The sequence below is a fragment of the Procambarus clarkii genome, chromosome 93, assembly GCF_040958095.1.
Source record: "Procambarus clarkii isolate CNS0578487 chromosome 93, FALCON_Pclarkii_2.0, whole genome shotgun sequence".
Taxonomy (NCBI): Eukaryota; Metazoa; Arthropoda; class Malacostraca; order Decapoda; family Cambaridae; genus Procambarus; species Procambarus clarkii.
This window is the reverse complement of record NC_091242.1, coordinates 3,062,788-3,082,600: the sequence shown is the minus strand read 5'-3', so window position 1 is coordinate 3,082,600 and position 19,813 is coordinate 3,062,788. Positions and strand designations below refer to the sequence as shown.

General features: G+C 43.9%; 2 protein-coding genes across 2 annotated transcripts in view; one reads left to right on the top strand and one right to left on the bottom strand.

Annotated features, from left to right (window-relative positions):
• Nucleotides 1-19,813, bottom strand: part of LOC123746775 (growth hormone secretagogue receptor type 1-like) — a 177,481-nt gene that overhangs the window by 97,810 nt on the left and 59,858 nt on the right. The window lies entirely within an intron of this gene.
• LOC138359805 (mucin-22-like) lies at nucleotides 8,815-9,273 on the top strand. Its single transcript, XM_069319510.1, has one exon. The coding sequence runs from the start codon at nucleotides 8,815-8,817 to the stop codon at nucleotides 9,271-9,273; it is 459 nt and encodes a 152-aa protein (XP_069175611.1).

Sequence of the window (19,813 nt, the reverse complement as noted above, 5' to 3'; positions counted from 1 at the left end):
GCAAATTATTCTTGATATCATTAGGGTAAGACAGAATAATATCTCGCAAGTGGAAATGTTATTTTTGACAGCTCAACAGGAAGATAGGATGCTTTTGACAGCTCAACAGGAAGATAGGATGCTTTTGACAGCCCAACAGGAAGATAGGATGCTTTTGAGAGCCCAACAGGAAGATAGGATGCTTTTGACAGCTCAACAGTAAGATAGGATGCTTTTGACAGCTCAACAGGAAGGTTAGGATGTCATTTGACAGCTCAACAGGAAGGTTAGGATGTCATTTGACAGCTCAACAGGAAGGTTAGGATGTAATTTGACAGCTCAACAGGAAGGTTAGGATGTCATTTGACAGCTCAACAGGAAGGTTAGGATGTCATTTGACAGCTCAACAGGAAGGTTAGGATGTCATTTGACAGCTCAACAGGAAGGTTAGGATGTCATTTGACAGCTCAACAGGAAGGTTAGGATGTCATTTGACAGGCGTAGACATTTATTTTGACATTATAAGAGGAAAACAACATGGCTTTAGGCAGGTACAAGAATGACTTTTGATGGACAGATAGGATGGTATGTCTAATATATATGACTGCATGAGAACGGTTTTATTAAAGACGAAAGATATAAACAGAAAAGCGTCTGTCTGTCTGCCCCTATAATCATAAAAATAAATATTATTAATAATAATAATTTGAAAATCAAATAATAAAGTAACGTAATAATAACGTTTCCGAGTTCTTTTTTCTTTAGTATTTGTGAAGTTTCAGTTCTCAGTCACTCGGTGAGTAAAGTACGCTGAGACCCGTCACCTTCTAGTGTGTGGTCTGGTCAACACACACATACACTCTCTCACTCACTCTCTCACTCTCACTCACTTTCTCACTCTCACTCACTCTCTCACTCTCACTCACTCTCTCACTCACTCTCTCACTCTCACTCACTCTCTCACTCTCACTCACTCTCTCACTCTCTCACTCTCACTCACTCTCTCACTCTCACTCACTCTCTCACTCTCTCACTCTCACTCACTCTCTCACTCTCACTCACTTTCTCACTCACTCTCTCACTCTCACTCACTCTCTCACTCTCACTCACTTTCTCACTCTCTCACTCAGCGTCTCCCGCCACGGATACAACAAAGGAAAGCATAGAAACTTGCGGAAGTAACTACATCTCAACTTGTCATCTGCTGTCTGTCTGTCTGCTTGTTCTTGGGAAGCCCTTGAGAGCTTCCATTGTGGCAGGTTTGGGAGAGAGAGAGAGTAAGGAGGGACAGGCTTCCAGGACTGTCAAGTCTACCTAATGTAACTTCCGGGGATCAACATCACCGCAGTCCGGTCTCCGACCAGGTATCCCGGTTGGTCGTTTGGTCAAACAGGCTGTTGGATACGGCTGTTCACAGCCTGACGTATGAATCACAGCCTGGTTGATCAGGTATCCTGTGGAGGTGTTTGTTCTCTCTTGAACACTGTGAGAGGCCGACCAGTTATACTCCTTACGTGTAGCGGGGTTTTCAGTGGCTATCTAAGTATCTAGGCTCCGTATCCAAAAGATGTTTAGGGCCTATGATAGCACTTTTGCACTTCCTGATGAATATAGAATTCCACGAGTCTGGGCCTGGTGCAGAGTGCATGGGCATGGGCATTAGGGGAGCCTGTCGGCCGAGCGGACAGCACACTGGACTCGTGATCCTGTGGTCCTGGGTTCGATCCCAAGCGCCGGCGAGAAACAATGGGCAGAGTTTCTTTCACCCTATGCCCCTGTTACCTAGCAGTATATAGGTACCTGGGTGTTAGTCAGCTGTCATGGGCTGCTTCCTTAGGGTGGAGGCCTGGTCGAGGACCGGGCTGCGGGAACACTAAAGCCCCGAAATCATCTCAAATCTCAAGATGCTGTCTATGGCCACTTAAAAGTCCACTGAGGTTAGGATGACATCTGATATTTGGTTCAATGTTGGTGTTATATTCATGAATAATTCATTTGGATCACCGATCGTCAACGATGTCAGGGGTTTACTGGAAACAGAATCTAACTGTCTATGTCAGACGATAGACAATAGACAATTTTCAAAGTCTAAGTCAAATTAAAACCACCGCAGAATTGACGCTACCTCAGACTAATTAGATATAACCTCTATCGGTTACGTGTTTGGCTAACTTTCTTGCGCTTCTTGTTGAGCAAATTAAGAGCAGCTCGCTGGAGTTCGGACCAATTCAAGGTTTATCTCAGAATTGAGTAATCAGCTCGTCAGGTTCGAGCCATACAGGACCCTTGCAATGCCAGACTCTGTTAATGAGTTGAAATTTGACATGGTAACACCCTCGACCACCTCTCTAAACCCCCTGACTCGGTGTAAAGTGAATATCGCCTTTAACTACAATCGCTATTATCAATTAATAGTTTGCGAAGGAGACGTTACAGCATATAATTTCACTCAACTCCAAAATGAATGCCAAAGCTATTATTACCGGCCACTTAAACTCAAACCCGAAAAAGCAGTTAAAACGATAACAACTTGAAATAGACGGCATGCGTGCGTGGCGGGATTTGGGCCTTTGTGAACTCCGTTCATAAAGGCGATATTATCTCTAGCGGAGGACTCTGGCAGTTCGGGGAGTCAGCTTTAGGGCTAAAAGAGACCAACAGATGGCAGGAGTGTGCATGTTTTGATCACCTTATGTGGTGGAAACTGTCGTGAAACTGTCGTGAAACTGTCGTGAAACTGCTCGTGAAACTGCTCAGGTCCGGCGAGCAGTTTCACGTCTAAGTAGAAGCTTTGATTTTGCTCACAGCTGACTCCGTCTGGCGGGAAACTTGGAAAAGACGTTTGCAGGCGATGAGTCACAATAACGTGGCTGAAGTATGTTGACCAGACCACACACTAGAAGTTGAAGGGACGACGACGTTTCGGTCCGTCCTGGACCATTCTCAAGTCGATTGTGATGAGGAGGTAGAGACAAGCAATAAATAGGCAAGAGGAAAAGACAGTTTATTCCTCATTCTGTAATTGCAGTTTGATTTCTTAATAAACAAATACATCATTATAAGTGAAAAGCTTCACTGCTTTGACTTGTTTATGAAATTATTGAAGCCTGTGAGTTAACGGTTTTGTTTACCTTTTCAGGGTCCGTTCAGAGGACTAAAATCCAGGTTAGTGAAACTGTGTTGTGTGTTTCGTGTTTAAGTTATGTCAGTGTTGACAACAAAGGATAGACGGGCCTGTCATCCATTCTCGTCAATTCTCGAAAACTAAATTGGAAGAACAGCCGGTGGCAGCTGTACTGTTGCCAATGCCAGTGTTTTTGGTTTCCATTTAACGACAAAATTATTATCCTCAACACGTGAATGAAAATGACTTGTATTGAAGGTTGATTTATTGCAGTGTTGTGCAATAATAATATATCCCACGTTTGTGCTATACTGATCAACACGTGCACAAAAATATATATTACAAGGGATATATTGTGTGTATATACATATATATATATATATATATATATATATATATATATATATATATATATATATATATATATATATATATACAACTGAAAACTTCACACCTCAAAGGGATTCGAACCCAGAGAGCCAAGAGCTCAATGCACCACGGCGTACCCGGTTCTTTAACCACTCGACCAACCGTGACTACTAAAAACGTTGGTCGCCGAGGCTATTTCCCCAACATCCCGACAGCACTTGGTGGTAAGCTTGGACATAGATATTTCATCGAATCACATCACTTTTTGGGGCCGCGCGAGCAACACAAATGCGAACAAATTTTGTTCTCATTTTTCAACTAAATGGTTTATTATACGAACGAATACTTACGAGTATGGGCTGGCATCAACACAATATTCCCCCGTGTGCACGGTGTCAATTAGAGCGAGATTCCTGGCCCACGGAATGTCAGGATATTCAGACAGGTAATTTACTGTTAATATTGACCAACAGATGGCGCAAGAATGCACTTTTTTAATCACCTGTCGTTCAGAAATAGAACTTAAAGGGAGAAAACCTAAACAAAGAGGCTTGTCATAGTGGTCGCGTGCTTGAGTATTTTTGCATGTTCTGCGACAAGCTCCACCAGCTTGTCGTATAGAGCTCTGCTTGATACCTGCTTGTTGGGGTTCTGGGAGTTCTACTACTCCCCAAGCCCGGTCCGAGGCCAGGCTTGACTTGTGAGGGCTTGGTCCACCAGGCTGTTGCTTGGAGCGGCCCGCAGGCCCTCCAAGCACTCAACTCTCAACTCATTCTCAACTCTCAACTCTCAACTCAACACTCTGCAACTCTCCATCGTGTTGTGGCAGAACACTCCATTAACAAACTTGTCGAGCAAGATCTCCAATCCCTGGTGATTGGGGACCAAAAATAACTGCTCACAATATTCGACGTCCCGTCAATCCGTCAAATGTAGATTTGACCAAATATGAACCGCCAGGAAAATTATTACCGCACACTACATTACTGTGTGATAATATGTACAAAAAGATATAAATAATTTAGAGATAAGTCTGTAAGAAATGTTAAAAAATGTCAAAATACTTCATTCTAAATGTCCAAGTTCCCCCAAACATTTTACAAACATCTTAGCCAAATATACCATGTTTGGTCTCATGTAGGAAGTATGTATTCATGTGGTCTGAACCCTCCCTCCCTCCGCCGCCCCTGTGTGTGTGTGTGTGTGTGTGTGTGTGTGTGTGTGTGTGTGTGTGTTGGGCAAACTGACTGCATGAAAGTCAGGAGAGGGTATAATGGAACAAGGTATAATGAAGAAGTAAGGCATGTTAAGGAGAGTAAAGGTCAGAAGAAATGGAAGGGAAGGAGAGAGGAATAAAAATTAAGGAACAGGGAGAGTAAGCAAGGGGAAAAAAGTGGGAAAGATTGAAAAAATATAAAGATAAACGTTGGTAAATTAGAGAGATACATGGGGGGCGAGAGGGAGAGATAGGGGTAGTGAGTAATGAATGGAAGAAGGGGTATTGAGTAATGGAATGAGAGCCCCATACTGGAAGGGGTCCCCCCAGCTGTGAGCCATGTCCCAAAGGCCTCACAAAGGAGATCAGACACCAACATAAGTTACTACCCAAGTTAACGAGTGAGACAGAGGCACTCACCAGAGGCACTCACCAGTGGCAATCACTTCGAGATCCTCACCAGAGGCCCTCCGCGAAGTCAACCAATTACTACCACAACTCCTTGAGAAAAAGATGATAAACTCAGCTACGACACACAGCAATAAAGCTTCTCTGGTGAAAGTGTTATTACTGCCCACAACTCACAACACATTTAAACACAGTGTGAGGGGCTGACACTTTAGACATGTTGTGATTGTAGATTAATGGGTTTACGGGGTTGTGGTTTCATTAGACTTCACTGTAGGTCTCCAGTAGAATTTTTTTGAGATGTTGCACTATAGAGGGAAGAGGAGATGAGTCTATGAGTTTTTATGTGTTTTTGTGTGTATGATTTTAAATATATATTTTTAAGTTTTATCTTCTTGAAGGTCTTCATTTTAATGTCTTCTTTATATCCAGCGTCTTGAAGTTTATTATCGTCTTTATTATCATCTTATATATTTTTGTTGCAATGTTCATCGTCTGGTCATTACTTTTATGTTTATGTATTCTGTTTATGTAATTCTTCTTTATCGTTACTATCTTCTTAATCTTTAACATCATCTTCATCTCCACCACCTTTACTGTCACCATCTTTATGGTTAGCATCTTCATTATTGACAACATCTTTAGTATGTCATCATTTTCACACACACACACACACACACACACACACACACACACACACACACACACACACACACACACACACACACACACACACACACACACACACAATATGACACAGCCGAGGCGCCAATATCCGGGAAAGATGTATCAGGGTGAAGAGCACCTCGGGCCACTTGAAGTGAACACGATCTCGGAGAAGAAGTGTTTCCAAACACCATAAGTGCACTTAAATGAGAGCAAACACACACTCGCGTGAGTCTCTGCACGCACTAAAGAGCCACACACACACACACGCGCAGGATTCTTACTCCAGCTGTTTGTTTCCCGTATCAAAACGTAAATAAAGATCATAATAAAAATAAATTGATATATACAGATTGTAAATTAATAAATATCCAGGGGAGTGCGCGCGCGCGCACACACACACACACACACACACACACACACACACACACACACACACACACACACACACACACACACACACACACACACACACACACACACACACAGTTATCAGCATGGTAAAACTAACCATGAAATTAATCTTCAGAATAATGCTATCTGTGAAGGTTTAAAGTATAATCCTAAATGAGAAGTGGGAAGAAGGGAGAGAAGGAGGGAGAGGCAAGGTAAGACAAGAAAGGAAAGAAGAGGGGGAAGTAGGGAGTGAGAAATGGGGGTAAAGAGAGAGAGAGAGAGACAGATAGCCTTACAATGCTACCACAAAACCATTCTCAAAACTGTAAGTTCACTCAGAATACTACAAGGCTCTCTCCTTGCTCTCACCCCCTTCAGCTACCCCCCTCTTAACAAATGTAAATACTCCATCTAAAAATACACGTTTTGCACCCTAAGAACCTGGGACCAGATTCACGAAAGCACTTACGAACTTGTACATCTTTTCTCTATCTTTGGCGGCTTTGTTTACAGTTATTAAACAGTTCGTGAGCTCCGAAGCAACAGGAGGCTGTTTATATCAATAACAACAGTTAAATGGGAAGTTTTCATGCTTGTAAACTGTTTAATAAATGTAACCAAAGCCGTCAAAGATTGAGGAAAGATGTACACGTTCGTAAGTGCTTGCGTAAGTGCTTTCGTGAATCTGGCCCCTGTCTTTTACAAATGTGCTTGTACATCGTTGGATATTTCTCAACTACACACTATGGAGTAATGTCCAATTTACATGCGATTCCTTCCCGATAGATATTTGGTAATCCTTGTACTCTGTCTACCCCGTATGAGTCTATTGTTGCTAATTGGAGTGGCAATTATACTGGCTTTGTTGTTGTTGTTGCATTTTTTTATTTTGTAAGGATACTGACCATGTCTGTAAACTCGTCCACTTTACATTGCATAAACACAGGTCAGTTTACATTGCAAATATCCCGATTTAAATTATGAAGTTATTTAACTTGCCTGTTGTGTCTGGCAGTTTGTTACTCTTTACCATACGGTATATTCAGTTGACTTACTTGTAAATATGTGTAAACAAGCATGACGCCACTCCCAAGGCAGAACTTGTTGATTGTCAAATATTGAAGAATGTGTAGTTATGGAGGCGATGAGTCACAATAACGTGACTGAAGTATGTTGACCAGACCACACACTAGAAGGTGAAGGGACGACGACGTTTCGGTCCGTCCTGGACCATTCTCAAGTCGATCGTAGTTATGGAAACTCAAGGAGTAACGATCTCTCACGATAAAGAGTCAGTTCCTTCACATATTTCCCAAGTTAAAAGCTGTTTCCTTATCTAGGTTTATTCTCAAGCCTGATCACAGCGTCAGTTTTATTATATATGGTATTTATCGATCGTAATGATGCCTCGCACAGAATTCATGTTGGCTACAGGGTGAGGCAGGAGTTATCTGTGGACCAGAGCTACAGGGTGAGGCAGGAGTTATCTGTGGACCAGAGCTACAGGGTGAGGCAGGAGTTATCTGTGGACCAGAGCTACAGGGTGAGGCAGGAGTTATCTGTGGACCAGAGCTACAGGGTGAGGCAGGAGTTATCTGTGGACCAGAGCTACAGGGTGAGGCAGGAGTTATCTGTGGACCAGAGCTACAGGGTGAGGCAGGAGTTATCTGTGGACCAGAGCTACAGGGTAGAACAGGATCCACCAGTATGTGTACAGTGAGGGCTGGAGTGAACAGGTATACAGTGAGGGCTGGAGTGAACAAGTGTACAGTGGGGTCTGGAGTGAACAGGTATACAGTGAGGGCTGGAGTGAACAAGTGTACAGTGGGGTCTGGAGTGAACAGGTATACAGTGAGGGCTGGAGTGAACAAGTGTACAGTGGGGTCTGGAGTGAACAGGTATACAGTGAGGGCTGGAGTGAACAAGTGTACAGTGGGGTCTGGAGTGAACAGGTATACAGTGAGGGCTGGAGTGAACAAGTGTACAGTGGGGTCTGGAGTGAACAGGTATACAGTGAGGGCTGGAGTGAACAAGTGTACAGTGGGGTCTGGAGTGAACAGGTATACAGTGAGGGCTGGAGTGAACAAGTGTACAGTGGGGTGTGGAGTGAACAGGTATACAGTGAGGGCTGAAGTGGACAAGTGTACAGTGGGGTGTGGAGTGAACAGGTATACAGTGAGAGCTGGAGTGGACAAGTGTACAGTGGGGTCTGGAGTGAACAGGTATACAGTGAGAGCTGGAGTGGACAAGTGTACAGTGGGGTCTGGAGTGAACAGGTATACAGTGAGAGCTGGAGTGGACAGGTGTACAGTGGGGTCTGGAGTGAACAGGTATACAGTGAGAGCTGGAGTGGACAGGTGTACAGTGGGGTCTGGAGTGAACAGGTATACAGTGAGAGCTGGAGTGGACAAGTGTACAGTGGGGTCTGGAGTGAACAGGTATACAGTGAGAGCTGGAGTGGACAAGTGTACAGTGGGGTCTGGAGTGAACAGGTATACAGTGAGAGCTGGAGTGGACAGGTGTACAGTGGGGTCTGGAGTGAACAGGTATACAGTGAGAGCTGGAGTGGACAGGTGTACAGTTAAAAAAAGATACAGTTTACAATTAGAGCGTTGAGACTTACATTGGCAAAACAAATAACCCCAAAAAAGGAATAATGGAATTGTTGATCACTGATGAAGTGATAACCTTGGTAGTGACCAGTGATGAAGTGATAACCTTGGTAGTGACCAGTGATGAAGTGATAACCTTGGCAGTGACCAGTGATGAAGTGATAACCTTGGCAGTGACCAGTGATGAAGAGATAACCTTGGCAGTGACCAGTGATGAAGTGATAACCTTGGCAGTGACCAGTGATGAAGGGATAACCTTGGCAGTGACCAGTGATGAAGGGATAACCTTGGCAGTGACCAGTGATGAAGTGATAACCTTGGCAGTGACCAGTGATGAAGTGATAACCTTGGCAGTGACCAGTGATGAAGTGATAACCTTGGCAGTGACCAGTGATGAAGTGATAACCTTGGCAGTGACCAGTGATGAAGGGATAACCTTCAGAATAATGGTTTCAAAGGTCAACATAACACTCAAAGACAACATAAGAACATTAACTTGCTAACACTTGTGACCGGCAGTCTCGCTTCATGCAGGTCGGCGTTCAATCCCCGACCGTCCAGGTGGTTGGACACCATTCCTTCCCCCCCCCCGTTCCATCCCAAATCCTTATCCTGACCCCTTCCCAGTGCTATATAGCCGTAATGGTTTGGCGCGCTTCCCCCTGATGATTTCCTTCCTTCCTTGCTAACTCTTGTAGTGAAGCATTTGAGTAAACCATTGACCTCATGTCTAACCACCCTGCGTGTCTCAGGTCAAGAACCTTATTAAATAAGACTACGAGATTCTTCCGCAGTTAGCTATAGTGCTTTTATTATATTTGATAACTCTGGTTTGCATTCCTTGGATTGCAACCATGCATTTGGTAACGTCGAATTGAATTCCTAATAAATTGAAAGTTATTCAGGCAATTTTTGTAATGTTCGTATCTTGTAGTTGTATCATATATGCATGTAGACGGTCCTAGACAGAGCCTTGATTTTTTTATTTATTGTTAGAGTAAAGCGCCAAGCCATTACGACTATATAGCACTGAGAAGGGGGTCAGGATAAGGATTTGGGATGGGAAGGGGGGAAAGGAATGGTGTCCCAACCACTTGGACGGTCAGGGGTTTGAACGCCGACCTGCATGAAGCGAGACCGTCGCTCTACCGTCCAGTCCAAGTAGTTGGACAGGAAGAGCCTTAAGGCTTTCGTCCAACACCCACTCCTGACTTCATTACTGTGTGGTAAATGCTTTCATCCGGGTTAAAATGGTCTTCTTTAATACCACGAGGCTCTTATCTTACCAATATTTCACATTAAGGAACCAGAAGACCCTTCTTAGAGGACTATAGACTTCTATAGATTATAGACGAAGATTGAGGACTTCTTAGGAGGACTATAATTCAGCAATATTCGCCATTGCTTCAGAAATGCTTGAAAACGAGAAGAAGAAATTTACCAATATATCTCAAGATATATCTATATATATTGAGATATATGTTGCAATATATCTCCTCTTGCCACATATATCGTGATCCTTTATTAACCTGTGTTTGCAAGATGACTAGGGTCTGCATTTTGAGGTTATCCTGCAAAGAAATATTTCCACAGGTACACAACATCACAATCCTTACCACTATCAACTGCCTCAACTACAATTCACCTAATTGGAGGATGGTTTGATGCTTGTGACCTAATCTCATTTTTGTTTATATATATTTTGGGGAAGTTTCGCAACCTTTCACGATTTGGTCACGATGTTTGATTGTATTGATTTATTGAATATTCACGATAAGAGTGTGCTAAGCTTTTCTTTACATTATTTACATCCTTGTGACAAATTTTTGCGATTGTTCTCTCTCTCTCTCTCTCTCTCTCTCTCTCTCTCTCTCTCTCTCTCTCTCTCTCTCTCTCTCTCTCTCTCTCTCTCTCTCTGTCTCTGTCTCTCTCTCTCTCTCTCTCTCTCTCTCTCTCTGTCTCTGTCTCTGTCTCTCTCTCTCTCTCTCTCTCTCTCTCTCTCTCTCTCTCTCTCTCTCTCTCTCTCTCTCTCTCTCTCTCTCTCTCTCTCTCTCTCTCTCATAATAATGTGGTGATAGCCATTCTGCCAAGATGATGCTAAAAGTCGGGAGAGACAAGGGATTACATTTTGTATTTTTATTAGTAATACAGTTTTATGTGTTATTAAGGCATAATGTTGGTGTTGTAATCTCAGAGAAGTGCTTTCCCACGCTATAATATGTTTTTCCCACGCTATGGTATATTTTCCCACGCTATGGTATATTTTCCCACGCTATGGTATATTTTCCCACGCTATGGTATATTTTCCCACGCTATGGTATATTTTCCCACGCTATGGTATATTTTCCCACGCTGTAGGAGGCAATGGTGCTCTACTTACATTATTGCATTTGATACATGATTATTCTGACGTTTAAAGATTCGTCAGCCCTGGTATTACTGACATCACGGATATCTGGCTCTGACATCCCCCCCCCCGCCATCACCTACTACCCACCACCACCATCACTACCATTACTACCCCTCCCCCCCCCTCCCTCCACACCGCGACCCGCTGCCTCTCCTCTTCTCCTTTGCTGTGATGGAACTGGTGTCTGGATGGTGCGATAAGAGTGTCCACTGTAGCTAAGGTCTGACCTGAGGAGATAGAGCACACCCTGCCTAATTAGACCACCCTCGGAGACGCTACGGAAAACTGCCGTTAATACACTGACGGATGACAGCGTGGATCATTGACGGATGACAGCGTGGATCATTGACGGATGATAGTCTTGGCTTCTCGTAAAAAAAGTATTTCTCTCTCTCTCTCTCTCTCTCTCTCTCTCTCTCTCTCTCTCTCTCTCTCTCTCTCTCTCTCTCTCTCTCTCTCTCTCTCTCTCTCTCTCATCTGCTAAGATTCTTCTTGAAGAGAAGAGAATGTCAAGAAGATTCGTCTTGACAATTCCAGAGACTCCTCCAGCGATGACAGAGGACATTGGATATCATTTGGATTGAAAATTTCAATTACTTCCAGGTCATTGTCCTCGATGTTTGGGAAGTGAGTTCGTACCTAGAATTTCCACCGGCAGATATATATATATATATATATATATATATATATATATATATATATATATATATATATATATATATATATATATATATATATATCTTGTTAAGGTGATATATTATTTCGTGGTGTCTATAAGTTACTATTTATGAGTGAGTTATGATGTGTAGTTGTGTATGTTTTTATACTCATCCATTTGAGTTTAAAGTTCGAACTTCAGCTTCTGGGCTCCGACATTCCAGCTGGTGGTTATCGTGACTCCCAAACCCCAAAGTGGCTATCATATCTGCCATTACAACTGGGTGCTGAGTTGGCTTCTATAGCTTCACCTATTCTCCTTTGGTCTCGCTACCTTCAAACTTCACCACAACTCCTTATGTTCATCTCGGTGTCCAGCTTAAATGATTTTGAAGTTTCAATTGCTATGGGGATCTGGTATGCCTCAATCATGTTTTCTTTTTCCAGTGTTTTGAGACCAAGTGTCCTCAATTTGTCTTAAATTTTTGTCTTATGTCCAGGATTTGCCTCGTTGAAAATTTATGTTCGTACTCCAGCTATGGTTTGTATTTTTCCCACGTGAGAATCCATGCTGAAGCTGCATACTCTGATACTGGTATCACGTAGGTGGTGTCCTGGGGTTATCCTGCTTAATCGTTCACCTGTTGTAAGGTTGAGAGTGGTGTCCAATCACAGTTTTCCTGTGATGACTCTGTGCTGTATCTCCATCATGTCAGGTCTCTATGATATTAGACCCATCATGTCAGAACCCCTCATGTCATCCCACTCACGTCAGACCTCTTAATTCAGACCCTTTAGATCAGGCCCCAGGCTGACAATCAGTCTCATTCCCCCTCGTTTAATCCTCAAAGATCATTTTTCCTGAGAAAGATGGATATTTTACTTAAGGGGGGGGGGAAGGTGATCCACTACCCCTCCCCCACCCCGGCGATTCCAAGAACAACTCCTTCCCCTTCTCTTCCAGTTCCACCCACTTTCTATAGACTCCCCTCCCCCCACTGTCCTACCCTACAGCAACCCCACTGAACCCTCCAACCCCCAGAACCCCCTCCCCCAGAACCCCCCTCCCCCAGAACCCCCTCTTTCAAAAACCCCTCCCCCCATAGGTTTCAAGCCAAAAACGTGATATGTCACGATTTAGTCTCCTTTTCCAGTTACTAATTATGGTTTAAAAACTGGAAGGAATATATGAGATGGAAAGAGGGGAAAGATACTTCAGAAAAGTGAAGATAAAGTCAACAAGTAATTTCCTCCTCCTCCCGGCACAAGACTTTCAGTACCAGAAATGGTTGTTTCTAAATTTGCATATTAGAAAATAGTTCATTCACTTTGCAAATTAAAGCGAGCTACTGAATCCCAGGTTTGTCCTGTGTGTGTGTGTGTGTGTGTGTGTGTGTGTGTGTGTGTGTGTGTGTACTCACCTATTTGTACTCACCTATTTGTGCTTGCAGGATCGAGCATTGACTCTTGGATCCCGCCTTTCTAGCTATCGGTTGTTTACAGCAATGACTCCTGTCCCATTTCCCTATCATACCTAGTTTTAAAAGTATGAATAGTATTTGCTTCCACAACCTGTTCCCCAAGTGCATTCCATTTCCCCACTACTCTCACGCTAAAAGAAAACTTCCTAACATCTCTGTGACTCATCTGAGTTTCCAGTTTCCAACCATGTCCCCTCGTTCTGTTATTATTACGTGTGAACATTTCATCTATTTCCACTTTGTCAATTCCCCTGAGTATTTTATATGTCCCTATCATATCTCCTCTCTCCCTTCTTTTCTCTAGTGTCGTAAGGTTCAGTTCCTTCAGCCGCTCTTCATATCCCATCCCTCGTAACTCTGGGACAAGCCTCGTCGCAAACCTCTGAACCTTCTCCAGTTTCTTTATGTGTTTCTTCAGGTGTGGGCTCCATGATGGCGCGGCATACTCTAAGACGGGTCTCACGTAGGCAGTGTAAAGCGCCCTAAAAGCCTCCTCATTTAGGTTTCTGAATGAAGTTCTAATTTTCGCCAGTGTAGAGTACGCTGCTGTCGTTATCCTATTTATATGTGCCTCAGGAGTTAGATTAGGTGTCACATCCACTCCCAGGTCTCTTTCTCGAATCGTTACAGGTAGGCTGTTCCCCTTCATTGTGTACTGTCCCTTTGGTCTCCTGTCACCTGATCCCATTTCCATAACTTTACATTTACTGGTGTTAAACTCCAGTAGCCATTTCCCTGACCATCTCTGCAGCCTGTTTAAGTCCTCTTGGAGGATCCTACAATCCTCGTCAGTCACAACTCTTCTCATTAATTTTGCGTCATCCGCAAAATTGTGTGTGTGTGTGTGTGTGTGTGTGTGTGTGTGTGTGTGTGTGTGTGTGTGTGTGTGTGTGTGTGTGTGTGTGTGTGCCTATACTGACCTAGTTGTGCTTGCGGGGGTTGAGTTTCGGCTTTTTGGTCCCGTCTTTCAACTGTCAGTCAACTGTTATACATGTTCCTGTGTGTGTGTGTGTGTGTGTGTTTGTGATGGGTTAAGTGTACATGTGTATGACACTGCATATCAAATTAGATAATCAAGAGTGTCTGAACCAATGAGTCAGATGGTCAGAGTGCACGAGACCAAAGCGTGTGAGTGCCATAGTGCCTGTGCCCGCTCGTTCGAGTTCCCTTTCACACGTATCTCAGGCCAAAGTGAAGGGTCTTACCCAAGTAGACTTTAACAGTGCTCGTTCGTAATGCCCCAGACCTTCCTTTAAGATATGTTGTCAGTCATGCATGTTGCTGTGTGGGTCTGCCAGGCCCTGTGTGAGTGCTGGAGCTTGAGGATGTGTTGGAGGGGGTCATATGAAGGTAGTGAAAGGTGGAGCCTAATCCCCGTAGAGTTTAATATAAAGTCTATCTCAAACTATCTGTAGTTGAATGCCGGACGCCTGAGGCTAGCCTCGCGTAACTTTGCATGGTGACATGTGATTGTGTGGGAGTATCATAGGGAGGTTAGGGTCAAACCGAGGGAGGGAAGCGCCAGACCAACCAGGCTGTAGTGGATATATGGACCTGCGGGCCGCTGCAAGCAACAGCCTGTTGAACTAAGCTATTAAAAGTCGAGCCTGGCCCCAGGTCGGTGAGCCTTGACCAATAGCTGCAGGTGTTCGGTTGAGGTGAGCCTTGACCAAGCACTGCATGTGTTAAGCTCCAGGTATTTGATAAGGGTAATTCTTTGTTAGGATCATTACGGTACAACTGCATCAAATCCCTAAGGTCAGTGATAATCTCAATATAACGAGCATAAAGCCTCTCTCTCTCTCTCTCTCACTCTCTCTCTCACTCTCTCTCTCTCTCTCTCTCTCTCTCTCTCTCTCTCTCTCTCTCTCTCTCTCTCTCTCTCTCTCTCTCTCTCTCTCTCTCTCTCTCTCTCTCTCTCTCCCTCTCCCTCTCCACTAGCCTTTATACACAAGATCTATATTAAAATACAGAGACAACGAGAGAGGGGGAGAAAGATATACAGAAAAATAAAAGGAGAGAAAAATCCCTTAACAATGGTCTTGTGTTTGTTTTTTCCAGCAGTCCTCGCCTCTGAGACAATGATACTGATGCTGTCTTTGTTCACCATCCCTCTGAGACAATGATACTGATGCTGTCTTTGTTCACCATCCCTCTGAGACAATGATACTGATGCTGTCTTTGTTCACCATCCCTCTGAGACAATGATACTGATGCTGTCTTTGTTCACCATCCCTCTGAGACAATGATACTGATGCTGTCTTTGTTCACCATCCCTCTGAGACAATGATACTGATGCTGTCTTTGTTCACCATCCCTCTGAGACAATGATACTGATGCTGTCTTTGTTCACCATCCCTCTGAGACAATGATAGTGATGCTGTCTTTGTTCACCATCCCTCTGAGACAATGATACTGATGCTGTCTTTGTTCACCATCCCTCTGAGACAATGATACTGATGCTGTCTTTGTTCACCATCCCTCTGAGACAATGATACTGATGCTGTCTTTGTTCACCATCCCTCTGAGACAATGATACTGATGCTGTCTTTGTTCACCATCCCTCTGAGACAATGATACTGATGCTGTCTTTGTTCACCATCCCTCTGAGACAATGATACTGATGCTGTCTTTGTTCACCATCCCTCTGAGACAATGATAGTGATGCTGTCTTTGTTCACCATCCCTCTGAGACAATGATACTGATGCTGTCTTTGTTCACCATCCCTCCAGCACATCACTTCCGGCCAGGGCCACCACCTGGATAACTAACTCACTGGACCTCCATGGAACAGTGCCACGAGGGGTAGGTTACTGGACCTGTATGGAACAGTGCCAGGAGGGTAGGTTACTGGACCTGTATGGAACAGTGCCAGGAGGGTAGGTTACTGGACCTGTATGGAACAGGTCCAGGAGGGTAGGTTACTGGACCTGTATGGAACAGGTCCAGGAGGGTAGGTTACTGGACCTGTATGGAACAGGTCCAGGAGGGTAGGTTACTGGACCTGTATGGAACAGTGCCAGGAGGGGTAGGTTACTGGACCTGTATGGAACAGTGCCAGGAGGGTAGGTTACTGGACCTGTATGGAACAGTGCCAGGAGGGGTAGGTTACTGGACCTGTATGGAACAGTGCCAGGAGGGTAGGTTACTGGACCTGTATGGAACAGTGCCAGGAGGGTAGGTTACTGGACCTGTATGGAACAGTGCCAGGAGGGGTAGGTTACTGGACCTGTATGGAACAGTGCCAGGAGGGTAGGTTACTGGACCTGTATGGAACAGTGCCACGAGGGTAGGTTACTGGACCTGTATGGAACAGTGCCACGAGGGTAGGTTACTGGACCTACATGGAACAGGATCAAGAATGGTAACTCACTGGTCTTGGAATTCCTATTTCAGGACCTTTGCACAGGTTGATTAAAAACAAACTTACAGAAATGAAACTTAATTACATGTATTTAAATTCTGCAATATCTGATTGATTTCCCAGGATGCTTGCTCGGGCAAACCAGTCCCAAAGTCACTCAGAAAAGACTCTTAGAACCTCACAGACGTTCTCAGGCAATACTGATTGGCGAAATATTTTACTTAGATAATCTTTACTATCTCTCAGCTTATTGATACATAATACAAATTATCAAGATAGATATAACTGGAAAATGCTAACAGATTACGAGTACTTAAAAACTTGGTGAATTTCCAGGCATGAATTTAATTGCAACTTTTTCGATAAAGCATTATGGGATCGAACCCAGTTCAGGGAGAGTCAATTCCCTGGCCGATCATTAACTGTTCGCCCCTGTTCACTCAGCAGTAATGGGAAACCAGGTTGTAAACCGATTGGCGGGTCGTGTTCCAGGGGGAAATGAGTAAGGATAGGCCTTAAGATGTGGTTTGGGAAGGGGAAAGCTCTACGGAGCCGTAAGTCATATTTTCTTGAACCCTACATCTTGCAAGATTGTTAATCTTAGCGTAAAAAATGATATACGTGGAGGGTTATATGGTGGTGCCTGGAGTAGTCTGCCTCTCGTCTCACAAGGCAGTGCCATCTAATATATTATTATATTAGAATATAATATAATATTTAATTATATTACATATTGGATGTACCAGAATCCAATTTGTAGTTGCTCGGGCAACTGCGATTGGAAATTATATAGTTCCTCTATGTATACAGCGAGGTAGGGAGAGATGGGTGGTGCACTTATCCCACTTTCACTCTTCTCTCTCCCCTTCCCACTCTCCCACCCCCCCCGCCCCTTCCCACTCTTCCCCTCCCCTTCCCACTCTTCCCCCAAGGCTTCCCACTCCCCCCCTTCCCACTCTCCCCCTCACCCCCAAGCTTCTTCCCCCTTACAATCTCGAACAGGCAGACATTTCCACATTATATATATATATATATATATATATATATATATATATATATATATATATATATATATATATATATATATATATATATATATATAGCCTATGTTCGTTCCATACTCCAGACCATTCCTCCTGCAAAGGAATATTCTCTCTCTTACTATAGATATATAATAGATATATAAAATCGTATAACCATCAAATACACATGAAACCAAAAGTTACTTTAGCCCTTTCGTGTTCAACAAAACATCTTGAGGATTATGAATTAAGAGCACAATACAGTTAAGGGAAATACATATCCAGGACAAGGAAGGTTACTGATGAGGTGGAAAGACCAAAGAGGTAACTGCAGAGGCTCTATATTGATCAATACATGTCAGTTCCTGAAGGTAATGTCCCCTATGAGAATGATTATCATGCCTAGTAATTCTCTATGATCGTTATTAATCGATAAACAATTAATCCAAGCTGTACAAAACAGTGCTAATATTCATGTTTTGTGGCTTTGTAATTTGGTTTAAAGCAGTTTCAATAAAGCAGTTTCGTATTAAAGCAGTTTCAATAAAGCAGTTTCGTATTAAAGCAGTTTCAATAAAGCAGTTTCTTATTAAAGCAGTTTCAATAAAGCAGTTTCGTATTTAAGCAGTTTCAATAAAGCAGTTTCGTATTAAAGCAGTTTCAATAAAGCAGTTTCAGCATTAAAGCACTGCAGCAGTAGTGTATTTTGTATTAAAGCAGTTTCAATAACAATACTAATAATGGTTAGTTTATTTCGGTTCCATTTTTAAGTGGTCAATTTAAAAACTTTCTTAGCAATAAAATTTCCAGACTGCTGTCTCCATAGATTCCACTTAGGAATTACCATGTATTGGTCAACAGGCCTTCTGCAGTTTCTTCCTTTCACATGTTTCATGAAAATTTTCCGTAGTTGTCTTGTCACAGATAAGAGAACTGCCAGATGCTGGGATCATCTCCCGTCCCGAGATGAGAGATGCTGGTAAGAAATACCTTCTCAAATAGCTCACATAAACCCGCTCTCCTATTGATTTTAAGCGCCCGAATACGGATATTGAAGCTACGTGGCTTGTGAAGAACAAGAGATAAGGGCTGTGTGACAGTTCCTTCCCTTGGGGCTGTGTGACAGTTCCTTCCCTTGGAGCTGTGTGACAGTTCCTTCCCTTGGGGCTGTGTGACAGTTCCTTCCCTTGGGGCTGTGTGACAGTTCCTTCCCTTGGGGCTGTGTGACAGTTCCTTCCCTTGGGGCTGCGTGACAGTTCCTTCCCTTGGGGCTGCGTGACAGTTCCTTCCCTTGGGGCTGTGTGACAGTTCCTTCCCTTGGGGCTGTGTGACAGTTCCTTCCCTTGGGGCTGTGTGACAGTTCCTTCCCTTGGGGCTGCGTGACAGTTCCTTCCCTTGGGGCTGTGTGACAGTTCCTTCCCTTGGGGCTGTGTGACAGTTCCTTCCCTTGGGGCTGTGTGAGAGGGCCTTCTCTGGGGGCTGTGTGAGAGGGCCTTTCCTGGAGCAGTGTGCCCTTTCCCTTGGGGGGGGATCTTTTACCCTTTCCCTTGGGGGGGGGGGGTTGGAGTTTTACCCCTTAAAACCTTTTCCACTCATTTCCGTCGTTCTTCCTTCTTCTTTATTGTAACGCTTAACCCATCCCGTAAAGAAATCTACCCCCCATCCCAGCCCCTCCCTCTTGAACGTTCTTACTCCCTCTCCCTTCACTTTTACCCGTGAACCTTCGTATCTTTCCCTGTAGTCCTCCACCTCTTCCTGCCCCTAAGTCGTCGTCCCTGATCTTCCCCTTCCACTGTACCATAATCCCTTCCATCCCTGCCTGAGCTCAGTCGGGCCACAGTTAACATCTTAGCGAACAAGAGGCAATACAAAATACGCTAATTAAGGGAGTCAGCCGAGGTCCCGTGCTGATAGGGTCTCGAGACTCCTCGATGTTGGTGGGGGAGAGAGAGAGAGAGAGAGAGAGAGAGAGAGAGAGAGAGAGAGAGAGAGAGAGAGAGAGAGAGAGAGAGAGAGAGAGAGAGAGAGTGAGTGTGTGTTGTGGTAGTGTAAGTGATTGTGGTGGTGTAGATGGCTGTGGTGGAGTAGGTGGTTGGGGTGGTGGTGTA